Source organism: Perissodus microlepis, chromosome 1, assembly GCF_051167445.1.
Source record: "Perissodus microlepis isolate ML-2025 ecotype Zambia chromosome 1, ASM5116744v1, whole genome shotgun sequence".
Taxonomy (NCBI): Eukaryota; Metazoa; Chordata; class Actinopteri; order Cichliformes; family Cichlidae; genus Perissodus; species Perissodus microlepis.
In genome coordinates this window covers 2,171,778-2,195,941 of record NC_140461.1, presented here as the reverse complement: position 1 = coordinate 2,195,941, position 24,164 = coordinate 2,171,778, and the positions used below count along the sequence as shown (strand labels likewise).

Genomic DNA, 24,164 nt, shown 5'->3' with positions numbered 1-24,164 from the left:
CCTTGCTCATTATTTTAACCCCCCCGAACTGATTCAGATTCAACTTTGACCCCAACATTAACCCTTTCCACCTGGAGCTCCCATCCCTTCATAAGCGTGCTGCTGCTGGTGTGATGAACTGGCAGTGACGTCCTGTTTTCTACCTGAGCAGCAGGAACTGTCGACATGTCATAAACACACAGGCATGACCAGCAGCTCTGGGGATGTTTGTAGGAGAAAGGTCTTCGTGTTATTTTAGTCGCAGTACATTCCCACGCTTTCTTTTCTTTTCCTTTTTTTAGAACAATGGAAAATGTCCAAAGCTTATGATGAAGCAGGATAACCATACATGACAAACTGAGTGTGTTATATGTAAAGTCATATACGTGACCTCATGTGAAATGCTCGTCGTAGTCGTGCAGGTCCAATCTGCTGTGGCAAAATTCAGGTCTCTGAGTCCGCCTGTTGCTGCAATCACTCAGAACATAGGCTGCTTCAGATGAAACCAACCAATCATTGTCAATCACTTCATGTCACACACGCAGAGCAGCACAGCCACTTACAACCCGCCGTCGACTTCACCCGCCGTCAGAGGCCAAGATTGCCACTATAGCTCCAGTCAAGTGACCGCTGGTGATGAAGAGACCACCCATTCCTCCACAGACAAAAAAATGAGGGAACTGGGACATCTCATGGCTGAGTTAGGACGAGACCTCCGATACAGAGCCCCCCAGTTTGACTCCCAGCTGACTGGACCTTCTGCCACATGCCCTCTTTATCCACATTTTCCATCTCACTATAATCACAAGCATCAAAAAATCTTTATAATAACAGAAGGAATCGAATAAAGAAAGGTGGGAACTGGAGTAACAGCAGGGATTTCAAACCAATGCTGGGAGGAGCTCAACTCATTCATGTTAAAGCTCGGAGAATCCTCTATACATGTTTTGTTTGTATTACTCCTCATTGTTAATGTGCATATACCAGTATGTGCCTTGAACGAGCATTATATCATGTAGAAGTATACGAAACAGTGAGTGTAAATGGAAAATCAATCAATCAAATACATTACGCGTAGGACCAAATCACAAAGTAAAGACCTACAATAATTCAGAGAAAACCCAACAATCAGTCGAGCCCCTATGAACAAGCACTGCTGACCCCGACCCAGAAACACTGACCCTGAACTTCAACAGGTAACAAACTGATGAGCAGACAGGCTGCAGCCGCGTTTCTACCTGTTCATGTTCCTACAGTAGAATCACCATGCCGACCACTTTAAACGCTGTTTGTGCTGGTTTCCATCTTCGTTACGTGCTTTCAGTTTTGTGTTCATACCTAAATACTAAGACGAAGATTGTACGTGTGCTCATTAGGATACGGATACGGATACAGCCTCAGTTTATATTGTTACATTGTGATTATGAGTCAGTGAGTTTCAGCTATTTTTCAGTAACATGAAAGTAATGTAAAGAGTAATATAATGAATTACTTTCTCCTGTGAGTAATTAACCAAGGTAGTGCATTATTTTTAAGAAAATTGATATATGTAATATTTATTACATCTACATACATATATATGTAATAATTAGCAAAATAACGGAAACACCTCCAACATACACAAACATTTGAGGGTGCAGCATGCAACTATTCTGCACTGATGCAAAGTGATGCTGTTTCCTGATGGTGGTGACTCGATGAGAGAAATCTGTAAGGAATCAAATCAATAAGTGATATTGATAATGGAATCAAAATTGCTAAATTCCTATTGATTCCCATCCCTACGATAAAACCTCTGGTAGGTCCAGGCTCAGGGAGCGTTGGCTGCATCCGAGGTAGGGGAGGTTCTTGTATAGCATTTTTTCACTTGAGCGCTCAGTCACTAGGTTGAAGAGTTATTTATCACAGAAGTATTTTCACCTTGTAGTTCTATGTGCAGTGATAAAACCCAGTGTGATTTCATTCATGGCTGCGTTGAGACAAAAACTACATGAGAGCCAAAAGAATCAACTCGAGGCTTCGGAGCAGAAGTAACTGTGTTAATGTTAAATCATTTAGTATTCACATATAGAGGAAACTGTAGAAGAGGGTGAATTTCAAGCAGATTTTAAAAAAACTAAATGCAATAATTGTATATTTAATCAAAGAAAAACTGAAGTGAATGAGTCTTTAGACAGTCACGTGATGTTTGTGGTGGTTGTTCATGTCTCTCTCCATGCTTCACAAAACCTCAGGGGGCAGTGAGTAGATCAGCATCAGATAGATCAGATGTTTGATTCAGGTTTTCTGATTTCATTGAATTTTCATTGATTATTGCAGTTAACGCCTGCAACCGTTACACGAACCATCTAACCTGTAGTTAAAGTAAAACTCTACATGATGTATTAGGTTACTTTAAAGTGCCGTCAGTGATGTAAAAACTATATAAAGAAAAAAACGTATATTTTAAAAAAGGGATAAATGAGCCAATAGAAAGATCGTTGTGTTGTGGGAGCTCAGGGTTCACAGACGTCAACGCTCATCTCGTTTCATTGTTCTGTTTTTTTTAACTGTTATTTAATCGGAAGTGAAACTCTGGAGATTAACCCTCTGAACCCAATCAGTGTGTGCTCTGGTTTTGCTCTTCAAACATTTTCACTCACTGTCGGTTCATTTTTCAGTATAAAGAAAATTAAAGATCTCTATTTAAACACGACCAACCTCGCAGAAGGAGAAAAACACAATTACAATCTGAAAATTATTTTAAAGAAGACAAATTAAAGTTAGATTTCTGTAAACACAATTTTCAAAAAGGGCATCAAAATCTTTGTTTATAGTATATTTTCAGGTGTTTGAGATATGTGGCTGTTTAGCGTGCAACAAACAGCCACAAAGATCAGCAGCGAGGGTCTCTGTGAGCTCGTTTGGTTCACTGGTTCAGCTCTTTGTGAAGGCTGGGAGGTGGTGGCCGTCATCAGACCCTTACATTATTTCAGCCTATCCCAGCTGACACAGGGCAGGAGGCAGGAAACACCCTGGACAGTCCATCACACGACATCATCAGAACTAAAACGATCAAAATAACTTTATTTAATGATTTTTTTTAATGAAACATGCTTTTCTTTGTTGCCTGGTGGTTTGATGGTTGGAGCACTCTCCTGCAGCAGTGATAACCACTGAGCTGCTGTACTGCCTCACATTTAAAGGACCACTCCACATATATTACATAAGCCAGTATTGCCTCAGTTACCTCTGAGCTGGGCCAACCAGGCTAAACTTAGCTAGGCCCCAAAACCACTGCAGAGAGCTCTGTTTAACGTTGTGATGTTATTATATTTAGTCCAACAAACAATTTTCCAAAATGAAAAGTATATTTTTTAAAAAGGTAACATCTCAGTGGGAGACGTTTCTCTAAATCCATCTTTATGCTTCTTTTCTTTAGCGTTCCAGACAACAGTTTCTGTTCTCATGGTGCTGCATGGCGTGCAGATTCTCAAATATGTGACCGCACTTTTAATGAAAGCTTCTAATAAAAATGTGGCGGGGGATTTGGTGCCTCTCGCTGTTTGTCCACAAGAGATGACGTGCTGTTACCCACAAACCCGAGCAGCTCTGGCGGATTCACGTGGCTGCGTGTGCAGCTGGTAACGTGCTGAAATGTAGCACCGTTTTCCATTAATGCACTGTGTTCACACTGTAAACAGGTCGATGGGAAGCACACATTGCGATGCCTCCCACAGCTGTGTGTGTGTGTGTGTGTGTGTGTGTGTACCTGTCTTTGAGCTGGACCTGCAGCCCCCGGGCCCGGTGCTCGACCCGTATAAAAGCTTCAGGTTCGCTCTTTTCTCTCCATCTCTGACAGCATCACTATCTTTTGCTTTGTTTGGTTTCCACTCCACAGCACCTCCACCTCAGCCCGCCCACACATCCACATGCACAGCACTGATGTCGCTGACTAACACACATCACTTTTAAATGACTCCATTTGGTTTATAACGTTCGTTGTATTTTCTCATTTGCTGTTTGTGTTCTGATAAAAATCAAGTCCTAATAATCGAGAGTTACTCTGCTGTTCTGCTGTTTCTCATGTTCAAACTGTGGATGTGCTCTAAAGGCTCAGTGTTACGGTTTCTCTACTCGTGGATGTGCCATTTTGTTAAAGCAGCGTTAAGGGATCCTTTTGCACCTATGCTCTGACACATTTTCAGCAAGTGATGTGAAATTAAACAGGAAGTGGAACAGAGAGGTCCCAGCAAACATAAACCAGTTTCTCCTGCCTCATAAACCTGCAAATTACACCATGTGGTTCTCCAGCCTTGCAGCCTTCCTAACTCACACTGTGTAGGACCTCTGTCAGCTCGAGCGTTTCCCCATTACTTTTATCTCCAAAAACACCTCGAATGTCCTGGTGAAATGCAGGAGGCATCTTAGATCAGCTGCATTACAACACTGTTGTGCTATGGTAACATATCAGCACAGATGCCCCGCCCACCTGCTGTCCAAACTTTATGTATATGAGGGGAAGTTAATTAGAAGAAAGTTGTGTGGAGGGAGAGAGCTCTAAAGGAGGACGTTTCGCACAGAGGATGAACTGAGGAGCACCGAAGCCCAGATTAAGATACAGAAGGATTATTTTTAGCTGTTAATCATGCAAAGCTGCTGTAGTGCTAAAATAACTAAATATGGTGCTGAAATCAGAGGAGATGAACAGAAGAGCTTTGATTTAAAGGTGCTTATAAAAAATAAATTCCCTGTTTCACAGCCATCCTTTTCCGGTGAATGCCGGAGGGGGATGTGGACGTTGTAGTGTTACCATGTCGTTTGGCCACTCTTTGTTTCTTAAAGTTAACTTTTACCTGAGTTTGCAAGAAAACAGTCCTCATGACCTGGAAAAATAAAAAATAATCTTAATTCTAACCAATATAGAAATTAGCTAATAGATTACATTAGTCTCGATACAGCCTCTGCCACCACATCAGATCAATCGCTCTGGACTCCTTTGATCAGCTCCATCACCTAGTGGGTGTGGGGGGTCATAGTTTGGTCCCACCTTGGCTGTTGTGATTGGTGTGGGGGTAGGGACAGGCTTGGGGCGTCGGGGGTTCCCCAGGAGCATCTTCCTTGGAGGGCTCAACCCGGGGTCGCGGTCACGGCCTATTAGGGGCTCTGTTGGCTCTTAGGTGACGGTTTCCTCGTGGATGCGTGCAGCGGGGCTAGGGGAGGGTCTGCGTTGGTTACTGACCTGGTAGCCTGGCTGCCCCTGGGTGGGTCCGGGGCGAGCATGGGGTTCTGGGGGTGCTCCGTCTCCGGGCTGGGGCCCTGGCTGGGCCTTGGGGGCTTGGGTCCTGGTTGGTGTGTTGCCAGGGTTGTAGGCGGGTGGGTGTATGGGGGCTCAGCCTTGGCGCAAGGTGCCGCCAGTGCATCGAGCCACCTGGGGGGCTCTTCAACTGGTGGGGAGGCTGTTACATCTTTGCAGGAGGTCTGCTCTCTCCAGGAGATATAGGAGAAGTGGAGGAAGAACTCAGCCTGGGTGTCTATTGTCCTGTGTAGTCTGGGAGATGAGTGGATGATGTGGTGGGTGCAGTTTTCTCTGCAGTGGGGTTGGGTGGGCTGCCCTGGGCTCTGTGGGGCCGGGCGGCGCTGCTGAACTGGGCCCCGGTCCGGATGGGCCTGGGCCCCCTTGCCCTGGTCTCTCGGCCTGGGGCTCGGTCACTCTGGCACAGCTGGCTGCCGGCGGAGCTCACGGGCACGTCACTGCAACCCCCCCTGGCTTCTGCTCCGCGGCTGCTGAGTGACCCCTCATCTGGGACTCTCCTCAGCTCTTTCTGGGATAGTGGCGCGGCTGCCCCTCTGTTGGTCTTCCTTGGTCTCTTGTGCTCTTGGGGCCTCTGGATGTCTGGAGCCTGGACCTCCTCCATACCTGCTTCATGCCCTGGAGGACGGGGCTGTGCCCCCCCACACCCGCTAGCAGATCATTACATGAAGGAACCTTTTAAATACTCACGCTCACAGGTGTACACACGGGTGCTCACACATACAAACTACACCCTTTTTGGCTCCTACCTCAAAGCACACTGTGTGCTGTCGACCCTACGTGCTGCACAATAATGTTTAATATTTACTGTTATATTCACATAGATCATCGTGATGATGTTGTTTATTATATTGCTCTCTTTTTGCTTGTCTTTCTCAACAGGTGATCCAGGTGATTGATATGTATTTTTGTCTGTTTGTTTTGTTGTTTTTTGTTTTTTGCCCTTTATCCCCATCCTTCTTCCCCGCTCTTTTTCTTTCCCTCTTTCTTTCCCCAGTCAAGTCTGTCCCGTGTTTAGCAAGTGAAAATAAAATAAACAATAAAAGCAAAGGTGAATCAAATAGACCAATACGGCAAGGCTGGGATGGTCCATTTGGTAAAGTAAATCCGTTGGGTATCTTTCTTTGCCTTTAGACAATAATTCTGATGGCAAAAGAACCAAACAGGACAGGCGGGAAAAAAAGAAAACTTTTATCTGGGTTGTCCTACCTCTCACCTGAACCTGATTCTGACCTGAATCTCAAACAGCTCTGTAAAGTTCCTCCCTAAAAGAAATGACCAAGCATCATGTCCCTGCTTTCCATCCTGACGGTCCTCACAAAGACAGACATACAAGCACACACACCGTTGGACAGCTCATTTGTTAAACTCGGGGGGAATGATCTGATTTCCTCTCCTCCGTCTCCTACTCGACCTTTTCCCCGTGTTTGCCAATCAGTCTCTCTCCCTCTGCTCCTCTCGTCTTCAGTCTAATTTTCTCTGCTTTATAATTTCCTCCATTGATTTTTTGGAGGACGGCTACAGTCGAGGGAATCGGGCCAAAGCACACAGCCCGTCTCTTTTAACTGAACTCAAACGAGGAGAAGAAATTGTGTTTTGGCTCCTCGATTGTTTCAGTTCACGAGCTCGTTCACCACACGAGCACGTCTGACCTTGTTTCACACTGACCGGGTTTGTAAGAACTGTCATCTCCACTTCATTCGGTGCACAATAAAGTCGTGATTAAAGTCTTATAGGGTTTTAATTGCTGTGTCCAAAATCACACTTTCCTTCTTTTGTTGGTGACTTCCAATAGTTGAGAGTACAGAAGTTCACTCCTCTAACCCATCACACTAACTGCTCACAGCAGTGACCTCCAGTTCTTCACTAAATGTGTCTTTTTAAATAAGTTTGGCCATAATTAAGTCCACAGATTTGGCATGTTTAAAAATCTAAAAGTTAAAACAGCCCACCTGCCTCACCTCATGTTGCTTACATAAAACAGAAAGCATAAATATGTCTCCGGGGCTTATCTCAGTAATAACAATAATAACAGTGAAGCGTAAATAATATTTTTATGTAGTCACACAAAAGATCACTTCCTGATGACCAGGAAAGCCGATCTAAAAATTAGCCAATGAACTAGACACAGTACACGTTCTGCATAATACAGAGAAAGCCCCCGAAGACCAAATGGATTCATCCATCCATTCACTTCCGCTTATCCTTTTTCAGGGTCGCGGGGGGCGCTGGAGCCTATCCCAGCTGTCATAGGGCGAGAGGCGGGGTACACCCTGGACAGGTCGCCAGTCTGTCGCAGGGCCAACACACAGAGACAGACAACCATTCACACTCACATTTACTCGCACATTCACACCTAGTGACAATTTGGATTATCCAATTAACTTATCCCCACAAGCTGCATGTCTTTGGACGGTGGGAGGAAGCCGGAGTACCCGGAGGGAACCCACACAAACTCCACACAGAAAGACCCGGCCTGATGGTGGAATTGAACTCAGGACCTTCTTGCTGTGCGGCAACAGTGCTAACCACCGTGCCACCGTGCTGCCTACCAAATGGATTCATCCAGTAAATCTAAAATATTATGACAAGTGCAACATTTATGGTTTGAACTGACATGGAAAAACTTGGCAGTCTAGGATTGGGTTTTATCAAAACCTGCAGTTTCTCTAACGTCCAGCAGAGGCAGCAGTGAGTCGGTCCTCATAGACTCCCATGTTAAAACTTTGCAGCTAATACAAACGTGTTCACAGCCTCATACACACACTGTTTGGACTCTATAGGTAACTTCCTCCTTTATAACACCTGTATGGAGGGAAAATGTTTTTATGCCTCACCTGGATTATAGTTTATATTATTATGGGCGTGGTCTGTTTTGACTGATAGGTGGATGGTGACACAGGTATCTGCTACCTGTCTGAGGCTTCACCTCAGCTGTCGCGTCGCTGAACTGGACCTCTGGACTGTGTTTGTGCTGTTGGAGCCTTTAGGGGCATTTTAATGACATCATGTGACCTAGAAAGGAACGCACCGAGGTTACATGCACTAGTTTGTCAGTGTGTAGTTTGTTGGCCCTGCATCTCTTACCTTCTATTCCTAAAAGCATCAGTGTTTGGATCAATCTTGTTTTAGGGGCAGCTTGCATCCATTGATGTGTTGAGCTGCGTGCACCATTTCCATCTTTACCGGTGCAGTTACCCTAACAAGTGCTGAATCCACAAATCAGTCTCTCTTTGGTAAAAGTCTCTGAGGACCTGAGTTATCAGACCAAAGCTCTTTTAACCTGAGGCCATTGTAGAATTAGTTTGCCTTTTAACAACAGCAGCTGAATGTATGAGTAGCTCGAGTCAAGTATTTGTGTAGGTGGACTAAAGCTATCCACCTTTTTCCACAACTGAGTTATTTATGATCACTGGCAGAGGAGTGACCCCTCCCCCTTTCCTGTGGTCTACTATAATCGCTTTTGTCTTGCCAACATTCAAACCTGTTTTACGCGATTTTTCCAGGGTAGTCACATCTTCCCTGTGAAATCAATCACTCCCACAAGTGCTGTGCAATCTACAAACTTCGCAGTGACCTTATTGGCCTTGTTTGCCATGCAGCCATGGGTGCAGATCTAGTGCAGAAAGGGACTGGTACACCCATTCTGACTATTAGTGAAGAAGATGTATGCTGTCCACCTTGCTTCTTCAAGATGCCCAGTCAAAACCTCTGTGATCTAGTCATAAAAGACAGAGATTAGACCAGTGGTGTGCAGTGACTTTTACAAAATGGCAAGCACAGGGAAAGCTGCCGGCCTCTGTGCTTACCCAGCTCCAGTCACTGTTAATGGGAGACAGATACACCCTTAAAATGGAGACAGGTACAGTTTCCTATGGGTGCAAAACAAGAAGTGCTTTCAGCGACAACAGCTGACTCCAAAACAGTGCTGTCTGAGTGTGAGGAGCAGAGAGATTGATTTTCTTTGGTATGTTTTTATTTATTTTTAGATTTGAGAAGTCAAACACTGCTTGCCTTGCTGGTCCTGATGGAATGCCACTGGTTTACACTGAGATCCCCAAACTTACTGACCAACATAGAGAGCTCGTCCACAAAGAGCATCCTCAGTCCTCATATAGGTGACCCTCCCTTCCATTGCCTCTGTTCTGCAGGAGGGACCGTGGAGCAGATGATGGATTCAACCAGCCCCTAAAAAACTTGCTCACTGTGGGGACAAGAGCTCTGGGTCCCCGGTCACTGAAGCTGGTCACGTTCTGTGGAAGAGGTACGCTGATGACAGATTTAAAGTAGAACAGCATAATCCAAAGGGAGGTGGAAATATTAAAAACTGTCACCTGCAAGCTGCTGAACGCAGACATTCATAACATGACCAGAAATATCGTCCCGGCCAGAAGCCTCAGCTAAGTTTGATAAACTGCTTAATGCACATGAGTGAAGTGCACTTCAGTGTACTTCCATCACCTGGGAGGAAGGATATTATATCACTGAGCATCCTCATGATTATACAAAAGGCCAGCATTTGTTGCAATCATGAAGGCTCACAGTTTGTGCAGAAATAACAGCTGGCGCGTTGCCTTCATGCTGTAAATGTGTGTGTGTTCTCACACAGACAGGCGTGTTTCCATCACTTCAAAGGACACAGCATTACATTAACATACATTTCCCGCGGACCATAAACCCAGTCTGCGCCTGACATTTGCTGTTTCTGTCTGTGACGACTTTTTGTGCATGTAAAGGAGAGCTGAGTCTGTTTAAACTGATGTTCACACAACACGAGAGGAACACACAGAGAAACAGGAGCATAGAAACGGAGCTGAAACTGGACTCCCTCACGCTTCACGCTGGTGTAGTGTTACATTACTGTAAAATGACCCGAGTTACGATTCATAATTTATAAGAAGTACGCAGCTAATATTAAGTTTTATTCTTATTTTGATCAATTATTCTCAGCTTTTAGAATAGCCTCAGCAGCCATGCATCTTCAGACATCCTCTTCCTCCCTATTTATCCTCATTATCAAATATGTAGTTGATATAGAAATAATATTTAGCAGGATAAAAACGTTGTTGAGCGTCAGAGCAGCAGCTTTCTGCAGCACTGGTGGAGCTCAAAAACATCAGAATGATTATTTAAATGTGACATTTGCTATAACTGTCGAGGATTTCTGAAAACACTCTTTTTATCTTGCAACTTGTGAATTTCTGACTCTTCTCACAGATTTTCATGATGCATATTAAGCAGCCCAGCAGTGATGATCTCTGCTTCTCACCCACTTACTCCCTCTTGTGTTCTGTTGCTATTCCTGTAGAGCAGCTCTGAGTCAAAAAGTCCTGCAGGAATCAAACAGGAAAAACGCTGTTTTCATGCAACTCGTGTTGTGATGAAACAGCCAGCAGCAACCTGGAAGACGAAGCAGAGACCTGCAGCACCGACACAACGCTTTCATGCTGCAGCCGCACACAGGCCCTTCAGCCCGCTGCAAAGGATGCTCGTCCACTCAGCGCCCACGAGCGGCACTTTGGCCTCGTCCGAGGTCACGAGCAGGTCAGAAAATAACTTCCCACGACCGACTAAACTCTCAGCGCCAAACACGACACTCTGCATTGTAGTGCTTCCATCAAAGGCACTCATGGTTTCTCTTTCTGTTCCTCAGAGCTTTGTATTATTACTGTATAGTCAACCATGCTGCACATGCATCACTTTAAAACAGGCCCGATCATCAAATAAGCTAATTTACATCATGGAGCCCTGCTCTCAAAAACTGACATAGATGTAACTGTCTGTGAAACTGGATTTAAGAAAAAAGTACTTAAAGTTTGTTTTTTTAAAGCATGTTTAGCACCAACTCCTGTCGTCTGTGGATTTGGTTTTCTCAGAGACGTCCTCCACCCATTTAATCAGGAACTGTCAGTATTTACTCCCACACAGCAGATATCTGCAGGTTATATGTTACCGATACATCTCAAAAATTAGAATACTGTGAAAGAGTTAAATATTTTTGTCACTTATTTCAGAAAGTGAATGAATAAAGGATATTTCAAAAGAAATGTCAGGCTTCTGAAAAGTATGTCCGTTTCTGTCTTGATGCATGCTCAGTCATCCAGGCAAGTAAAGAAAAGTCCCAGAAAGTTGATTCTGTTCATCTGGATGTTTTCAGTGGGAGAAACGTTTCGTCATCATCCAGGTGACGTCTTCAGTCTCAGCTGACTGCAGGTTTCCAACTTTATAAACAGGACATTTGCACAATAACTGAAACCAGCCCACTGAATGAAGAATGGGCTGTGAGATCAGTTCCTTGATCGTTAATATGCTAATTTTCATGGCCATTGATCAAAGACATCCATCAATGGCCATGAGTACCGTGGGGAATGGCTGCAATCACAGCATTGTAAGTTATATCCTGTCACGCACTCCAGATGTGAGGAGCAACGTGTGATTCGTAAAAATAAGGTGCCGTTTAGTCTGCACAGGATAACAACCTGGGTTATTGTTGTTATTTAAACATTTCTTTGCTTGTTTTTAAAGGAAATCCCATCTGATTTCTATCATCATTTACTGTATTTGTCTTTATTGTTTTAGATGAAGTACTGATTAAACTGAATACCAACATTTTACTTCGTTTTTATTGTAAGAACATGAACATACAGTGTATATTTGCACGATAAACTGGCTGTGTATTGTGCTTCTGGCACGCCACTGTGTGCCTTATTTGATTGTTAAAAACTCCATGATGTAAATTAGCATTTAAATTTGCCATGAGTAGCGTTTCATTTTCCTTCATACAACAGACGGTGTGTATTTCTGTGTCTCTGTGCTGTTTACAAAAATTCTCTTTATGAAAGATCCTCAGGCTGAGACTGGGAGCAGATCACATCAGAAAGAGCTTCCGGTGTAAATGTATTTACGTCTAATGTAATTTTTTTTCTAGTAAAATACAGTTAAATATAATATATATCACGAATGTAATTTATGCATTTATTATTTGAAACTATATTAATTCAAATTTCATGGAGTACGCTCGTCTTTTCAGGTGTCTTTTTATTTATTTATTGTTCAAATAAATCCACTAAAGTTTTAGAAATGATTTTAGCAATTTAGTTATTGGCTAAAGTAAGTCTTAAACCACGCCCACATGGCGTTCCGTCATACGTCTCAACGCGAACTGCGACACATGTTCTCGCGGGACTTGGCTGAAGTATAAACTCCTCCGCAGCCGCCGCTCTTCCTTTCTCTTTCTCCCCTTTAGAGGTGAAGGTGCAACAGTTATCGGTCGTCCCGAAGCCGGGTTCATCCGACACCCTCACCAACCAAGCTGAACTGAGCTCAACCTCCACAGCAGCAAAATGCCGCCCAAATTCGACCCCAACGAGATTAAAATTGGTATGTTTTGAATGTAATAAAAGCAGACGCTTTTTCACAGCCGGGATGGAGTCGCTCTCTGCCGTCTGCCTCCGCCTGCCTGGCGGCCTGCACACGGCGCTCACAAAATGGTAAAGATGGGACACGAAACGCGACGAAGAAACTCAGTTTAGGCTTTTGTTGATGTTTGTAGAATTAATGATGCCAATTGAGTAAAATATGTCAGATCGGAGGCAGGTGTAGAGGGTAGTGTAGTGGGTAACGTGCTGACCCACGTGCTGCTAATGCTAACGTAGCAACTAATGCTAACGTTAGCCACAGTTAATTACCTTACAAACCGCTGAAGTGCATTTATGAGGAAACCGTTAATCTTCTAAAGGGTCTTAATGCAATATGGAGACCATGTTTGGACAGCTTTTAGTGATGAATAATGACGTAGTTATAACAATTGTTATGATGCTAATTTTGGGATTGCGTCAAACACTTGACGCAATGCTGCGGTTAAATCATTTTGTACGTGAGAGCATGTACTGCTATTATAGCATTAGTGCAAACTCAATAGAGTTAGCATGTAAACTTGTAGTCTTTTAAGCCTTAAAACTACACTTCTCCAGTGGAAAGTGTAGTTTGATCAACGTGGCACAATATGGAGCTAATTGTTTTTTCCTAATGTGCCCCCACCCCAAGGGCTTCAGTGGGGTAAAAAACATCCTAAAACATGTCAAAGATAGAAGAACTGCTAAATTGACACTTATGGTTGATGGAGGTTACTTATGATGGGACTCTTAAAGGTCCAGCTGCTGTTTATTCCTTTCAAATTCCTGATCTGCAAACACTAAGTTGGCTAAAGCAGGTGAAGGTTTGGAAATATTGTTATATCTAGGCTTTTTATGTTGAGTGTTGTGTATGTTTGCCAGCGACATGTGGGCGAAGGAAAATGCAGGGAGTGTGAGGGTCAGCTGGCTGTTTGTACAGATGGTCAGCTGGCTGTTTGTACAGATGGTTCAGCTCCTGTTAATCCTCATTAGATGAGAATTTTGGGGAAGCATCAGGTGTTGTCTGATCACTTAACCTCTGGGAGAACAGCTGTTTCACAGCTTCAGATGCAGCCATCTGGCTCAGGACTTGGGTTGAGGTCATCGCTTACAGTCGGGCTGTGAATGCAGGAGTGCATTTTGGCCAGTGGGTTCCTGTCTTACCCTTTATACAGACTATGACGGCCAAATGTGATCCATCACTGCTGCGTTAACTACAAACCTAAAACCAGGAAGCTTTAGTGTCGTGCAGATATCTGACTAATAAATGCACATCAGTTGCTACTGTAAAGGTTTCAGCCCACCTGAAATAAGATTTTTGAAGTACGAGCGCAGCTGCTGTGAGTTTAGTGAGCACAGAACTGCAGGAATTCACCAGTTTGGTCACTATCATGTCATGTTTGAGTTTTCTGTAATGCAGTGAAGAACAATCAGTCACTTCATAAGTGTTTGGCATTTATTGGCCAAAAAACCACGTAGAGTCGGTGTTTACAGTGTTGACCTTTTTTCTTTCAGTTCACTGGCGTGCTGAATATCAGCTTCTGAGCCAAATCCTGGTTTCAGAGCTCTGTCTGTGCCTCGTTGTTTTAAAATGATCACTTTTAGGGCTTCTGCTCATTTACTGGTGTTTTAAAGACTGGCCATGCTGAAAGACCAACTTCTTCCAAAGATCCAAGAGCATTTTCTGTCATGGATTCAAAATGATCACCAAGTGGCTCCAAAATGATTAAACGAACATTTCCGGACAGGCAGACGTCCACAAACTGAGATCGGCTTCATTTAATCAGCGCGGGTGGTTTTTTAACATGTAGCTTTAGTTAGCGGTTTTATTCTGAAGCTTCAGAAATGACAGTTTTCTGTCTGTGCACAAAGGCTTTAATGGAGTCTGTCATTTCTTTCAGTGTACATGAGGTGCACAGGAGGAGAAGTCGGCGCCACCTCAGCCCTGGCCCCCAAAATCGGACCTCTGGGTCTGGTGAGTATCAGAAAATGTGATTTGGATCAAAGCAGCCTCCCGCCACTATGCCCGTCTGTCCCAGTGACTGAGTATAATCCAGTGGAGGCTCAGATTGACCCGACTTTAGGAAACAGGGCGGCCCAAAACCGATGGACCGCTCTGTGCCGAAAAGTCTGGAACACAAACTGAGACTCTGTTCCTGTTCTCAGCATGTTTGATCGTTTCAGTTTGGTTTTTATTGGTTTCAGCCTGACTGTGACAGCACTTAAGTGTTTGTTTTGCTGGTCAAATACATCTACAGGAAAATGCAGAATGAGAAAATCACAGCTTTAGAGATGTGTGCACAACTGCTAATATTTGAAGTCGCCTCCCACAAAGGACCGTTTTAAGACAGGAAGTCCCCTCTGTCGTACCTGAGTGACTTACAGAGCGCCCTCTCTCTCCTCGCTGCAGTCTCCCAAGAAAGTGGGTGACGACATCGCCAAGGCCACCGGTGACTGGAAGGGCCTGAGGATCACCGTGAAGCTGACCATCCAGAACAGGCAGGCAGCGGTGAGTTAACCAGCGCCACCTGCAGACACACAGGCCTCGTGTGGGTGCCTGTGGTGATTGGTGTGTGTCTGTGGGTTTAAAGTTTCAGTGGATGCCGTTTGTGTTGAACAGATCGAGGTGGTTCCCTCTGCGTCGGCTCTGATCATCAAAGCCCTGAAGGAGCCTCCTCGTGACAGGAAGAAGGTCAAGAACAGTGAGTGTCTCTGAACGCACGGACCGAACGCGCTCTGCTTGCTCAGGTGCTTTTTGCTCACCATAAACTCTTTTCAATCTTCCAGTTAAGCACAGCGGCAGCGTGACCTTCGATGAGATCGTGGGCATCGCTCGCGTCATGAGGCCTCGCTCCATCGCCCGGGAGCTCTCCGGTAAGACCTCACAGGGAAACCTGGGTTTTTCAGGGCTGTTGATTGGCTTCTCTCCCTGACCGTCTGCTCAGCCTCCCGCCACTATGCCCGTCTGTCCCAGTGACTGAGTATAATCCAGTGGAGGCTCAGATTGACCCGGCTTTAGGAAACAGGGCGGCCCAAAAACCGATGGACCGCTCTGTGCCGAAAAGTCTGGAACACAAACTAAAGTAAATCAAAGATGGCAGACTCTTGGCGCCGTCCAGGCTCAATGTTAAAAACCCGTCTCTGGGAAATGAGCCTTAAGTGTCGTTTCTAAACCTGCTCCCTGATGTTAAATATCTGTTAGTCTTTCATGTGTTTCTACTCTGGCTCATGATCATTTTTATTCTTCATCAGGAACCATCAAGGAGATCCTGGGAACTGCTCAGTCTGTGGGATGCACCATCGATGGCCGCCATCCCCACGATGTCATCGATGACATCAACAGCGGCAAAGTTGAGTGCCCATCTGAGTGAACAGGACACTGTTCTAAAAAATAAAGGTTTAAAAAAAACAAAAGGACTTGGACCATTTTTCCTTCTCCCAGTTTAAATAAAAAGATGTCGACAGCGTTTTAGCGTCTCTGATGGAACGTCGGGTTTTCAGCACCTTGGAGCCAAAATTTTAGTATTTATCCTTTATTGATCGAGTGACGTTAAGATAAGATCACCTTTATTAGTCCCACACGTGGGAAATTTGTTTTGTCACAGCAGGAAGTGGACAGTGCAAAAGTTATGAAGCAAAACTTAGAATACAATAAGAATAAATACAGTACACACCTGTACAGAATAGAATAAAATATACAATAAGATAAAAATAGAATACAAATGTTATATACAACTGAGTAAAAAATACAACGATGCCAGAAAAGATTATTGCACTTAGTGTTATTGCACATGTGTGGATGTGTGTGTTTGATCAGTTGTCAAGTCTTTGTTGTGGAGTCTGACAGCAGTGGGGAGGAAAGACCTGTGAAATCTCTCCGTCCCACACCGTGGGTGCCGCAGTCTCCCACTGAAGGAGCTGCTCAGTGCTGTCACAGTCTGCTGCATGGGGTGGGAGATTGATGTTAACACGGAGTTTTGCTGTATCCGAAATACAAAAAGGTTGGAAAGCAAAACTCGGAATTCCGAGCTTCCTGCCAGTGCCTGTGGCCTCGCAGGGTTGGTGGCGGAGAACCACTCGGCAGAGGACAGACTTCCAGAACAAACCGCTTTAAACTCCTGTCAATGTCTGTCTGGATAAGTGAGGCTGTCCGCTGAGCGTCGGTGGCTCAGTTTGAACATCGAAGTACTTTTAATGAAAAAATAAAAACCTGCATGTTACAGATTTAAAGCAGCTCAGCAGACTCCGCCTGTTTGTGCACATCAGATTAAAATGCAAATTACTGGATCAGCTGACTGTTGTCATGTGGTGCTTCAGAGTCTGTCCCTATCAGATGTGGTGACTCCACATGAACATTGGCTTTAAACTGGTGTAAATGTGCCAAATCAAACATGCTGAGCTGCTGTGGGCAGGTGAGCCCCTGACCTCCACAGGTGTCAGGATAACACAGCGTGAGTATCTGTGATCAGAGTGGAAGTACTTGTGTCTTTAAGCTTTAATGATGAATAAATACCTCTGAGGTTGGGAAGAAAACGTCCTGCAGTGATGCAGGCGTTGAAACTGCTCGTGAAGGCTCCTACAAAGGCCTCGGTCTCATTTCTAGTGTAAATAACAAATCTGAACAGTGCAAACACCCAACTAGAATTTGAGTATTTGGCGCCCCCGTGTGGTGTCATCGGTTTAAAATCAAGTATGGAGCATTTCAAAATAAGAGAAATCAACACCAGGGTAGTTAAAAAAAGATCAGTTGGCTAATGCAACAGAAACATAGGAGAAGTAAAAAAACATACTTCATACAAGAACTTCTGTATCAGTGAAATGTAGAAAAGTTGCTGGAGTTAAAATGTTAAAGTTACGTCTTCCATATAAAATTTCTGGGGGTGACAAATAAGTCTAGTGGAAAACACAATTTATCTGTCTTTATACATATTTTTTCTTTCCTGTGGGGTTTGTGTACATGTGCTGTGCAGAAGTGGAGGAAGTCGATGTGAAGGTTCCTTTTCTCCCTGATTATTTTCCCCCTGTAACAACGTTTTGGAAACATTTATGAAATTCACACTGATCATTTATCCTTCAATTTAAAACAAACACAAATTTTTCAGTTTGGAAATCTGATATTTTCTCTATTTTTCAATAAACATCTGTTAGGTAAATGATAATAACCTGAGCTCAGCGCACATTTATATTCAGAAGGAGAAACACTTTCAAACCTTGGAAACGCTTGGATGGCAACAGGAGCAAAAACTGTATCACCAACCTTTCATAGGGCGCGTTGGAGCTGTGCTGTTAGTTCTGGATGGACGTGCACGTAACTGCTGAAGCCCCTGCTGCTCAGTGTTTGTCATTTTTCACCTGCAGAGGCTGCTGCTTGATCCAGATCCGCTGATTGATGAGAGAAACCTTGAGCCATGTAGGCATAATTAATCCGTTTGATCATCTCTGTGGGTTTACCTGCTATTAAAACACAAACTCGGCTGACCTCAGCTCACACCACAGTCATGATGCTGCCTCGGTTTAGCGCCGTGATGGCAGACGCTTACATCAGTGAGTGAAGCCCAGCTCCAGCCGAGTCTGTGTGCTGCTCTCCTGTTGGGAAGGCTTCATTATAAAGACTGCAGTCCAATTACGCTGAGCCCGAGGCAGCGGCCTGTGCTGCAGGCCGGCTCAAATGAAGATAAATTGGTTGTAAAAGATTTAACCAAACACAGTGAAGACAGAACAGCAGGAAAGTACAAGTCAGTCTAGACTCGGCTCTGCAGTGCCAGCCAGTGTGACAGCGCTGAGAGCTTCCAGGCTGCCTAATAACTGTGATGCGTCTGTGCGGACGGATGGTCTGTTTTTGCTGCTGTCACAAATATATCAAAACAGAGTGAATGCAACACTTTAAGAGTCAAAACACGGCAATTATCCACTCTGTTCCTGCAAACACACACTCACACTCAGGGAGATATTATATGGGACACGGTGCAGGTTTTAAAGGAGCAATTTTTCAAACACAAACTTTAATTTACACACAGTATCTTTCAAAGACTGTATAAAGAGGTGGGCGTGGCCACCAGTGTTGGTCAAGTTACTTGAAAAAAGTAATCAGTAACTAATTACTGATTACTTCCCCAAAAAAGTAATCCTGTTACTTTACTGATTACTTATTTTCAAAAGTAATTAGTTACTTAGTTACTTTTAAAAACACGATTTACAACCTGAATAGGTGATAAAGTGATAGATCTTTCAGCCCAATTCTACCTTTTCTGCATAATCCATCATACAAAATGTAATCAAATGGAAAAGTTTTTAAACTTGTTTTATCAGTTTTAATCCTTTAACTTTATGCATCAAGCAAAAATTAAATTATCTGCAACATTCTCTGACTTGAAGAAATTAGTTTAACATTTAAACCTATTTTCTGCACATTCCAGCACATAAAATAAAATATTTTCTTGTGTTTACACTCAGTCTTTCAAATAGATGCAAGTAAAACACAGCAGAAAATAAATAAAATCAAAAACTAGCGGTCCTGTTGCTCTATTTTCACCTGTAAAGCAGGAGCAGGGTAGGCGGAGGTTTACCCTGGTGCAGGTGTGCAGCGGTCAGTGGAAGAATCCGCGAGTTTCTGTGTGAGTTTCCCATTACATCGTTGCGCACTCGGAGCTTGTTTAGGGTTTTTTTCGCTGTAAAAAGAAGTTTTCTTCCCACGCACAACGGACACTAATGTTTTTGTCACTTTTTATGGAATCAAACTCAAAGTAAGGTCAGTACTTCCACGCTTTAAACGCTGCACGCTCATACGCTCTCTGCACTCGATATATGATTCATTGTTGATCTGCACACAGCTGTTGTCACGAACGTCGCACTCGCTTACGTCACGGTCATGAGACATTCTCGCAAAAAAATCACGGTTTTAGTAACGCAGTAACGCAGCGTTCCTACGGGAAAGTAACGGTAATCTAATTACCGTTTTTGCAATAGTAATCCCTTACTTTACTCGTTACTTGAAAAAAGTAATCAGATTACAGTAACGCGTTACTGCCCATCTCTGGTGGCCACAGTGATGTCAGCCAATGGTTTGGGAAGTAACCTGATGACCAGATCCACAGTTAAGGTAGCCCGTTCTGCTTCCTGTTAACCAGAGTAGAGACGCTGGCCTCAGGTCAGCAAATGAAGAGGAGTGGATGGAGATAAAATAAGATAAAAGCACAAATGATGAAGTCATCAGGAGCCTGCGCGCTTCATGCCCCAAATAATAATGGAAGATGCCATAAAGTCCCTAAAACTCACTGGAAAAAACATCTAAAACAGGAAGCATACCTGTTTATCGAGTAGCTTAGAAGTCGCTGCCTGAACCATGTGAGTGTTTATGTGAGGGCGGGCACTTTAGAAAAAGTCCTGGCAGGCGATTGGATGAACCATCAGCTTGTATCACGGTTCTTTGAAGGAGACGTGAAAAGTAGAATAAACACCAGAATAAACACCCCGAGGCTGCTTTTATTGTTGCTGGCGACTTCAACCACACCAACTTAAAGACAGTCCTCCCCAGATTCCACCAACATGTCTCCTGCCACACCAGAGGAGACAAGACTTTAGACCATGTGTATTCCAATCTGGCTGGAGCCTACAAAGCCACACCCCTCCCCCACATTGGACAATCGGACCATCTCTCCCTGTTCCTCACACCTCGGTATTCACCACTCATCCAACGTGTGAAACCTGCTGTGAGGACAATTAAAGTGTGGCCAGAGGGGACAGACGCAGTGCTCCAGGACAGATTTAAAAACACAGACTGGAATACGTTCACCCACACAGACCTGGACCAGTACGCCTCATCTGTACTGGATTACATCTCCAAAACCACAGACAGTGTCACCACCCAGAAACGGATCACCATGTACCCCAACCAGAAGCCTTGGATGAACCGGGATGTTCGTCTCCTCCTGAAGGCCCGCAACACCGCCTTTAGGTCAGGAGATGCACACGCCTACAGCACAGCCAGGGCTAATCTAAAGAAGGGCATCAAAAAAGCCAAACACCATTACAAAAAGAAGGTAGAAGAACACTTCTCCAACTCCAACCCCCGACGCATGTGGCAAGGACTCCAGACCATCACAGACTACAGGACCACCAAACCCTCCCCCGCATCCTCTGATGTCTCCTTCCTCAACGAGCTCAACAACTTTTATGCTCGTTTTGAGCGAGGGAACCCCACAACCACAACCAAAGCAGACGTGACGCCAGACCACCAACCTCTGACTCTCTCCCCCACCGATGTAGGAGCGGTGCTGAGCAGGATCAATGTCCACAAGGCTGCAGGCCCTGATGGCATACCCGGGCGTGTTCTCAGAGCGTGTTCTGGGGAGCTTGCAGGAGTGCTGACAGACATATTCAACCTGTCCTTGGCCCACGCTGTGGTACCGGCCTGCTTCAAATCCACCTCCATCGTCCCGATACCCAAAAACTCCAACCCATCTTGCCTCAATGACTACCGCCCAGTAGCACTCACCTCCATCATCACTAAGTGCTTAGAGCAGCTGGTCCTAGCACACTTCAAATCCTGTCTCCCCCCCACCCTGGACCCCCACCAATTCGCATACCGCCAGAACAGGAGCACAGAGGATGCAGTCTCCATCGCACTGCACTCTGTCCTCTCACACCTGGACAACAACAACACCTACGCCAGAATGCTGTTTATAGACTTCAGTTCAGCATTCAATACAACCCTCCCCTCACAACTCATCAGGAAACTGACAGACCTGGGCATCAGTTCCCTCATCTGCAAATGGTTACTGGACTTCCTGACCAACCGCCCCCAACATGTCCGGCTGGATAACCACTGCTCATCTACCATCACAATGAACACCGGTGTACCACAAGGCTGTGTGATGAGCCCCTTCCTCTACTCCCTCTTCACCCACGACTGCAGACCAGCTGATGGTTCCAACACCATCAATAAGTTTGCAGATGACACCACGGTGATTGGCCTCATCAGTGACAACGATGAGGCCGCCTACAGGGAGGAGGTGGATCGTCTGGCTGAGTTGTGCGACACAAACAACCTGCTGCTTAACACCAAGAAGACCAAGGACCTCATCGTGGACTACAGGAGGAATGCTGACCCACATCCACCCATCCACATTAAGGGGACGGCTGTGGAGCGTGTGAGCAGCTTCAAGTTCCTGGGAGTCCACATCTCCGAGGATCTCACCTGGACGACCAACTGCTCCAAGCTGGTCAAGAAGGCTCACCAGCGCCTCTTCTTCTTGAGGACTCTGAGGAAGAACCACCTGTCCTCAGACATCCTGGTGAACTTCTATCGTTGCACCATCGAGAGCATCCTGACCAACTGTATAACAGTCTGGTACGGGAACTGCTCTGCCTCGGACCGGAAGGCGTTGCAGAGGGTCGTGAAAACTGCCCAGCGCATCGCCGGAGCACCACTTCCTGCCATAAAGGACATCTACAGGAAGCGGTGTCTGAAAAGGGCTGGGAAAATCATCAGAGACCCCAGTCACCCATCACATGGACTCTTCACCCTCCTGCCCTCTGGGAGGCGCTACAGGAGCCTCCGGACTAAGACCACCAGGTACCGGAACAGCTTCTTCCCCACAGCTGTCAGACTCCTGAACTCTGCCTCCTGACATCTGACCCACGTTAACACATGGACTGAACATACACACACACACAATGGACAACTGTACCCTCAAACACACAATAATAACATGGACTGAACCACCACTCACAACCACTAGCACTTTATATAGATACTGTAGAAATTATCCACATATCTAATTTATCTTAACTGCACTACTGTATAGCTCTGTAAATAATCATTCTGTACATACGATAATTTTTAACCCTACAACTGTTTACAACTTGCATAGTTCCCATTTCTGTATAGCTGTATATCTCAGATTTCTGTAAAGTTATTTATTTCATATTCTGTACAGTTTTTCATATTTATATCCTGTTCATAGCCTGTACATAGCTTGTACTCACTACAGCCTGTACATACTTATAGTTATAGAATATTCACAACATACTTCATACCGTGTACATTATAACATACCATAATAGACCCATTTCTGTAATATACTTACATATCTATATTATTGCTAATATATATTGTAATATATCTATATCACTAAAGCACTTCTGGATGGATGCAAACTGCATTTCGTTGCCCTGTACCTGTGCATGTGCAATGACAATAAAGTTGAATTCTATTCTATTCTAATTCTATTCTAAGAAGAAGAGATTTGCTCCGTTTGTTCTGCATCCAGCTTCGTGCCTGAACTGTACTCACAAATCACACGTCAGCTTTGAGATTATGGTCACTTTCTTTTGATACGCGGTAGAGGAGAGCACCAGATCCATCCTCCTAACCCTGCAGCTTCAGGATCTGGAAGTGAAGCCTTGAATGAACTGCTTTAAAACGCATTTCTTTTTTTATGGCCAGCAGGGGGCGACTCCTGTTACTTTGCTCTGTGGGCTCAGCAAACTTGTTTCAGATGAGTTTATTGTTTCAATCGTGTGTTTCAAGCCTTTTTTTAGCTGAACGTGAAGCTTATTTAGTAAATTATGGGGGTGGGGCAAGTATGCTTATCAGTCTTGTCAGTGACAGGATGTTGGCCAGTGAGTGTGAAAAGCACAGAGTCTGTGAATAGCTGCCTATCTGATTCAGCACTTCATTCATTTCAAAATGATTTTTAATCTCAGTAAAAATTTTCCTGGTTGCAAAGATGGAACAGTAAATTCATTAGTAGCTCTCACCGACTGCGTTTGTTGACAGCGTCCGGGTCAGCTCTGTTTGGGCGGCGAGCTTACGCCATTTATTTCTGTGGCATGAAAGGTGTGTTTCACCTGAGAGCTTTACCTGTTCCTGCCTTTTGAGCCCGTGTTAGCAAAGTGCTGACTCTTCTTCTGCCCAAGCAACAGAAAAAAATCTTATTCACATTTCCTCAGAGGTGAGAAGTACAAATACTTCATTACTTCAGCAGAATATCCAGGTACCTGTACTTTACTTGACTGTGCTTACTTTGCTAAAAAAATAAATAAATCTGTACTTTCTACTCTTTTCTCATTCATCTGGAATGCAGGCGGCAGCAAACAGAGCCATCTGTGCTTCTACAGAAGTGAAGAATATGATGCGTGCTTTTCCATCACTGCACCACCGAGGGGCAGCAGAGAGCTTCTGGTGGCTCACACTCAGCCCTGTGCCTGTTTCTTACATCCACATACAGCCCATGTAAACATTCTCTACACAAGCACGTCACTTTAAATGAATCTTCTAAATAAATTTGCATTTAATAGCAAAGTTTAAAAAAACACTGAGCTGTCAAGAGCTGGATAAGAGCTGGAAGGATGGGTTGAAATCCACTCTGACTGAAATGTAACTGAATATTTATTTAAGAGAAGTCAGCATAAAAAGCTCATTATGCAGACAGAAGATCCCGACATATTCAAACAGACTGCATTTACCGCAGCCGCCTCGCCGTGGAGACATGAAA

At 44.4% G+C, this 24,164-nt stretch overlaps 1 protein-coding gene and 2 non-coding genes across 3 annotated transcripts; all 3 read left to right on the top strand.

The window, feature by feature from the left end:
• Positions 1–12,484: 12,484 nt before the first annotated feature.
• Positions 12,485–16,080, top strand: rpl12 (ribosomal protein L12). Its single transcript, XM_084926154.1, has 6 exons — positions 12,485–12,652; positions 14,568–14,641; positions 15,077–15,175; positions 15,287–15,368; positions 15,454–15,540; positions 15,919–16,080. Exons 1-6 carry the CDS (start codon positions 12,616–12,618, stop codon positions 16,035–16,037), a joined length of 498 nt encoding a protein of 165 aa, XP_084782280.1. The 5' UTR covers positions 12,485–12,615; the 3' UTR covers positions 16,038–16,080.
• LOC146393090 (small nucleolar RNA SNORA65) lies at positions 14,680–14,807 on the top strand. The gene has a single exon (XR_014801126.1). It is a non-coding gene; the product is annotated as a small nucleolar RNA SNORA65 (small nucleolar RNA).
• LOC146393089 (small nucleolar RNA SNORA65) lies at positions 15,615–15,743 on the top strand. Its single transcript, XR_014801125.1, has one exon. It is a non-coding gene; the product is annotated as a small nucleolar RNA SNORA65 (small nucleolar RNA).
• Positions 16,081–24,164: the final 8,084 nt, after the last annotated feature.

What these genes read in the sequence shown, in the direction of transcription:
- rpl12 (XM_084926154.1), top strand. Translation starts at nt 12,616, where the DNA reads ATGCCGCCCAAATTCGACCCCAACGAGATTAAAATTG. An exon ending in CCCCAACGAGATTAAAATTG is followed by an intron (nt 12,653 to 14,567) that starts GTATGTTTTGAA and finishes CATTTCTTTCAG; the next exon opens with TGTACATGAGGTGCACAGGA. An exon ending in AAATCGGACCTCTGGGTCTG is followed by an intron (nt 14,642 to 15,076) that starts GTGAGTATCAGA and finishes TCCTCGCTGCAG; the next exon opens with TCTCCCAAGAAAGTGGGTGA.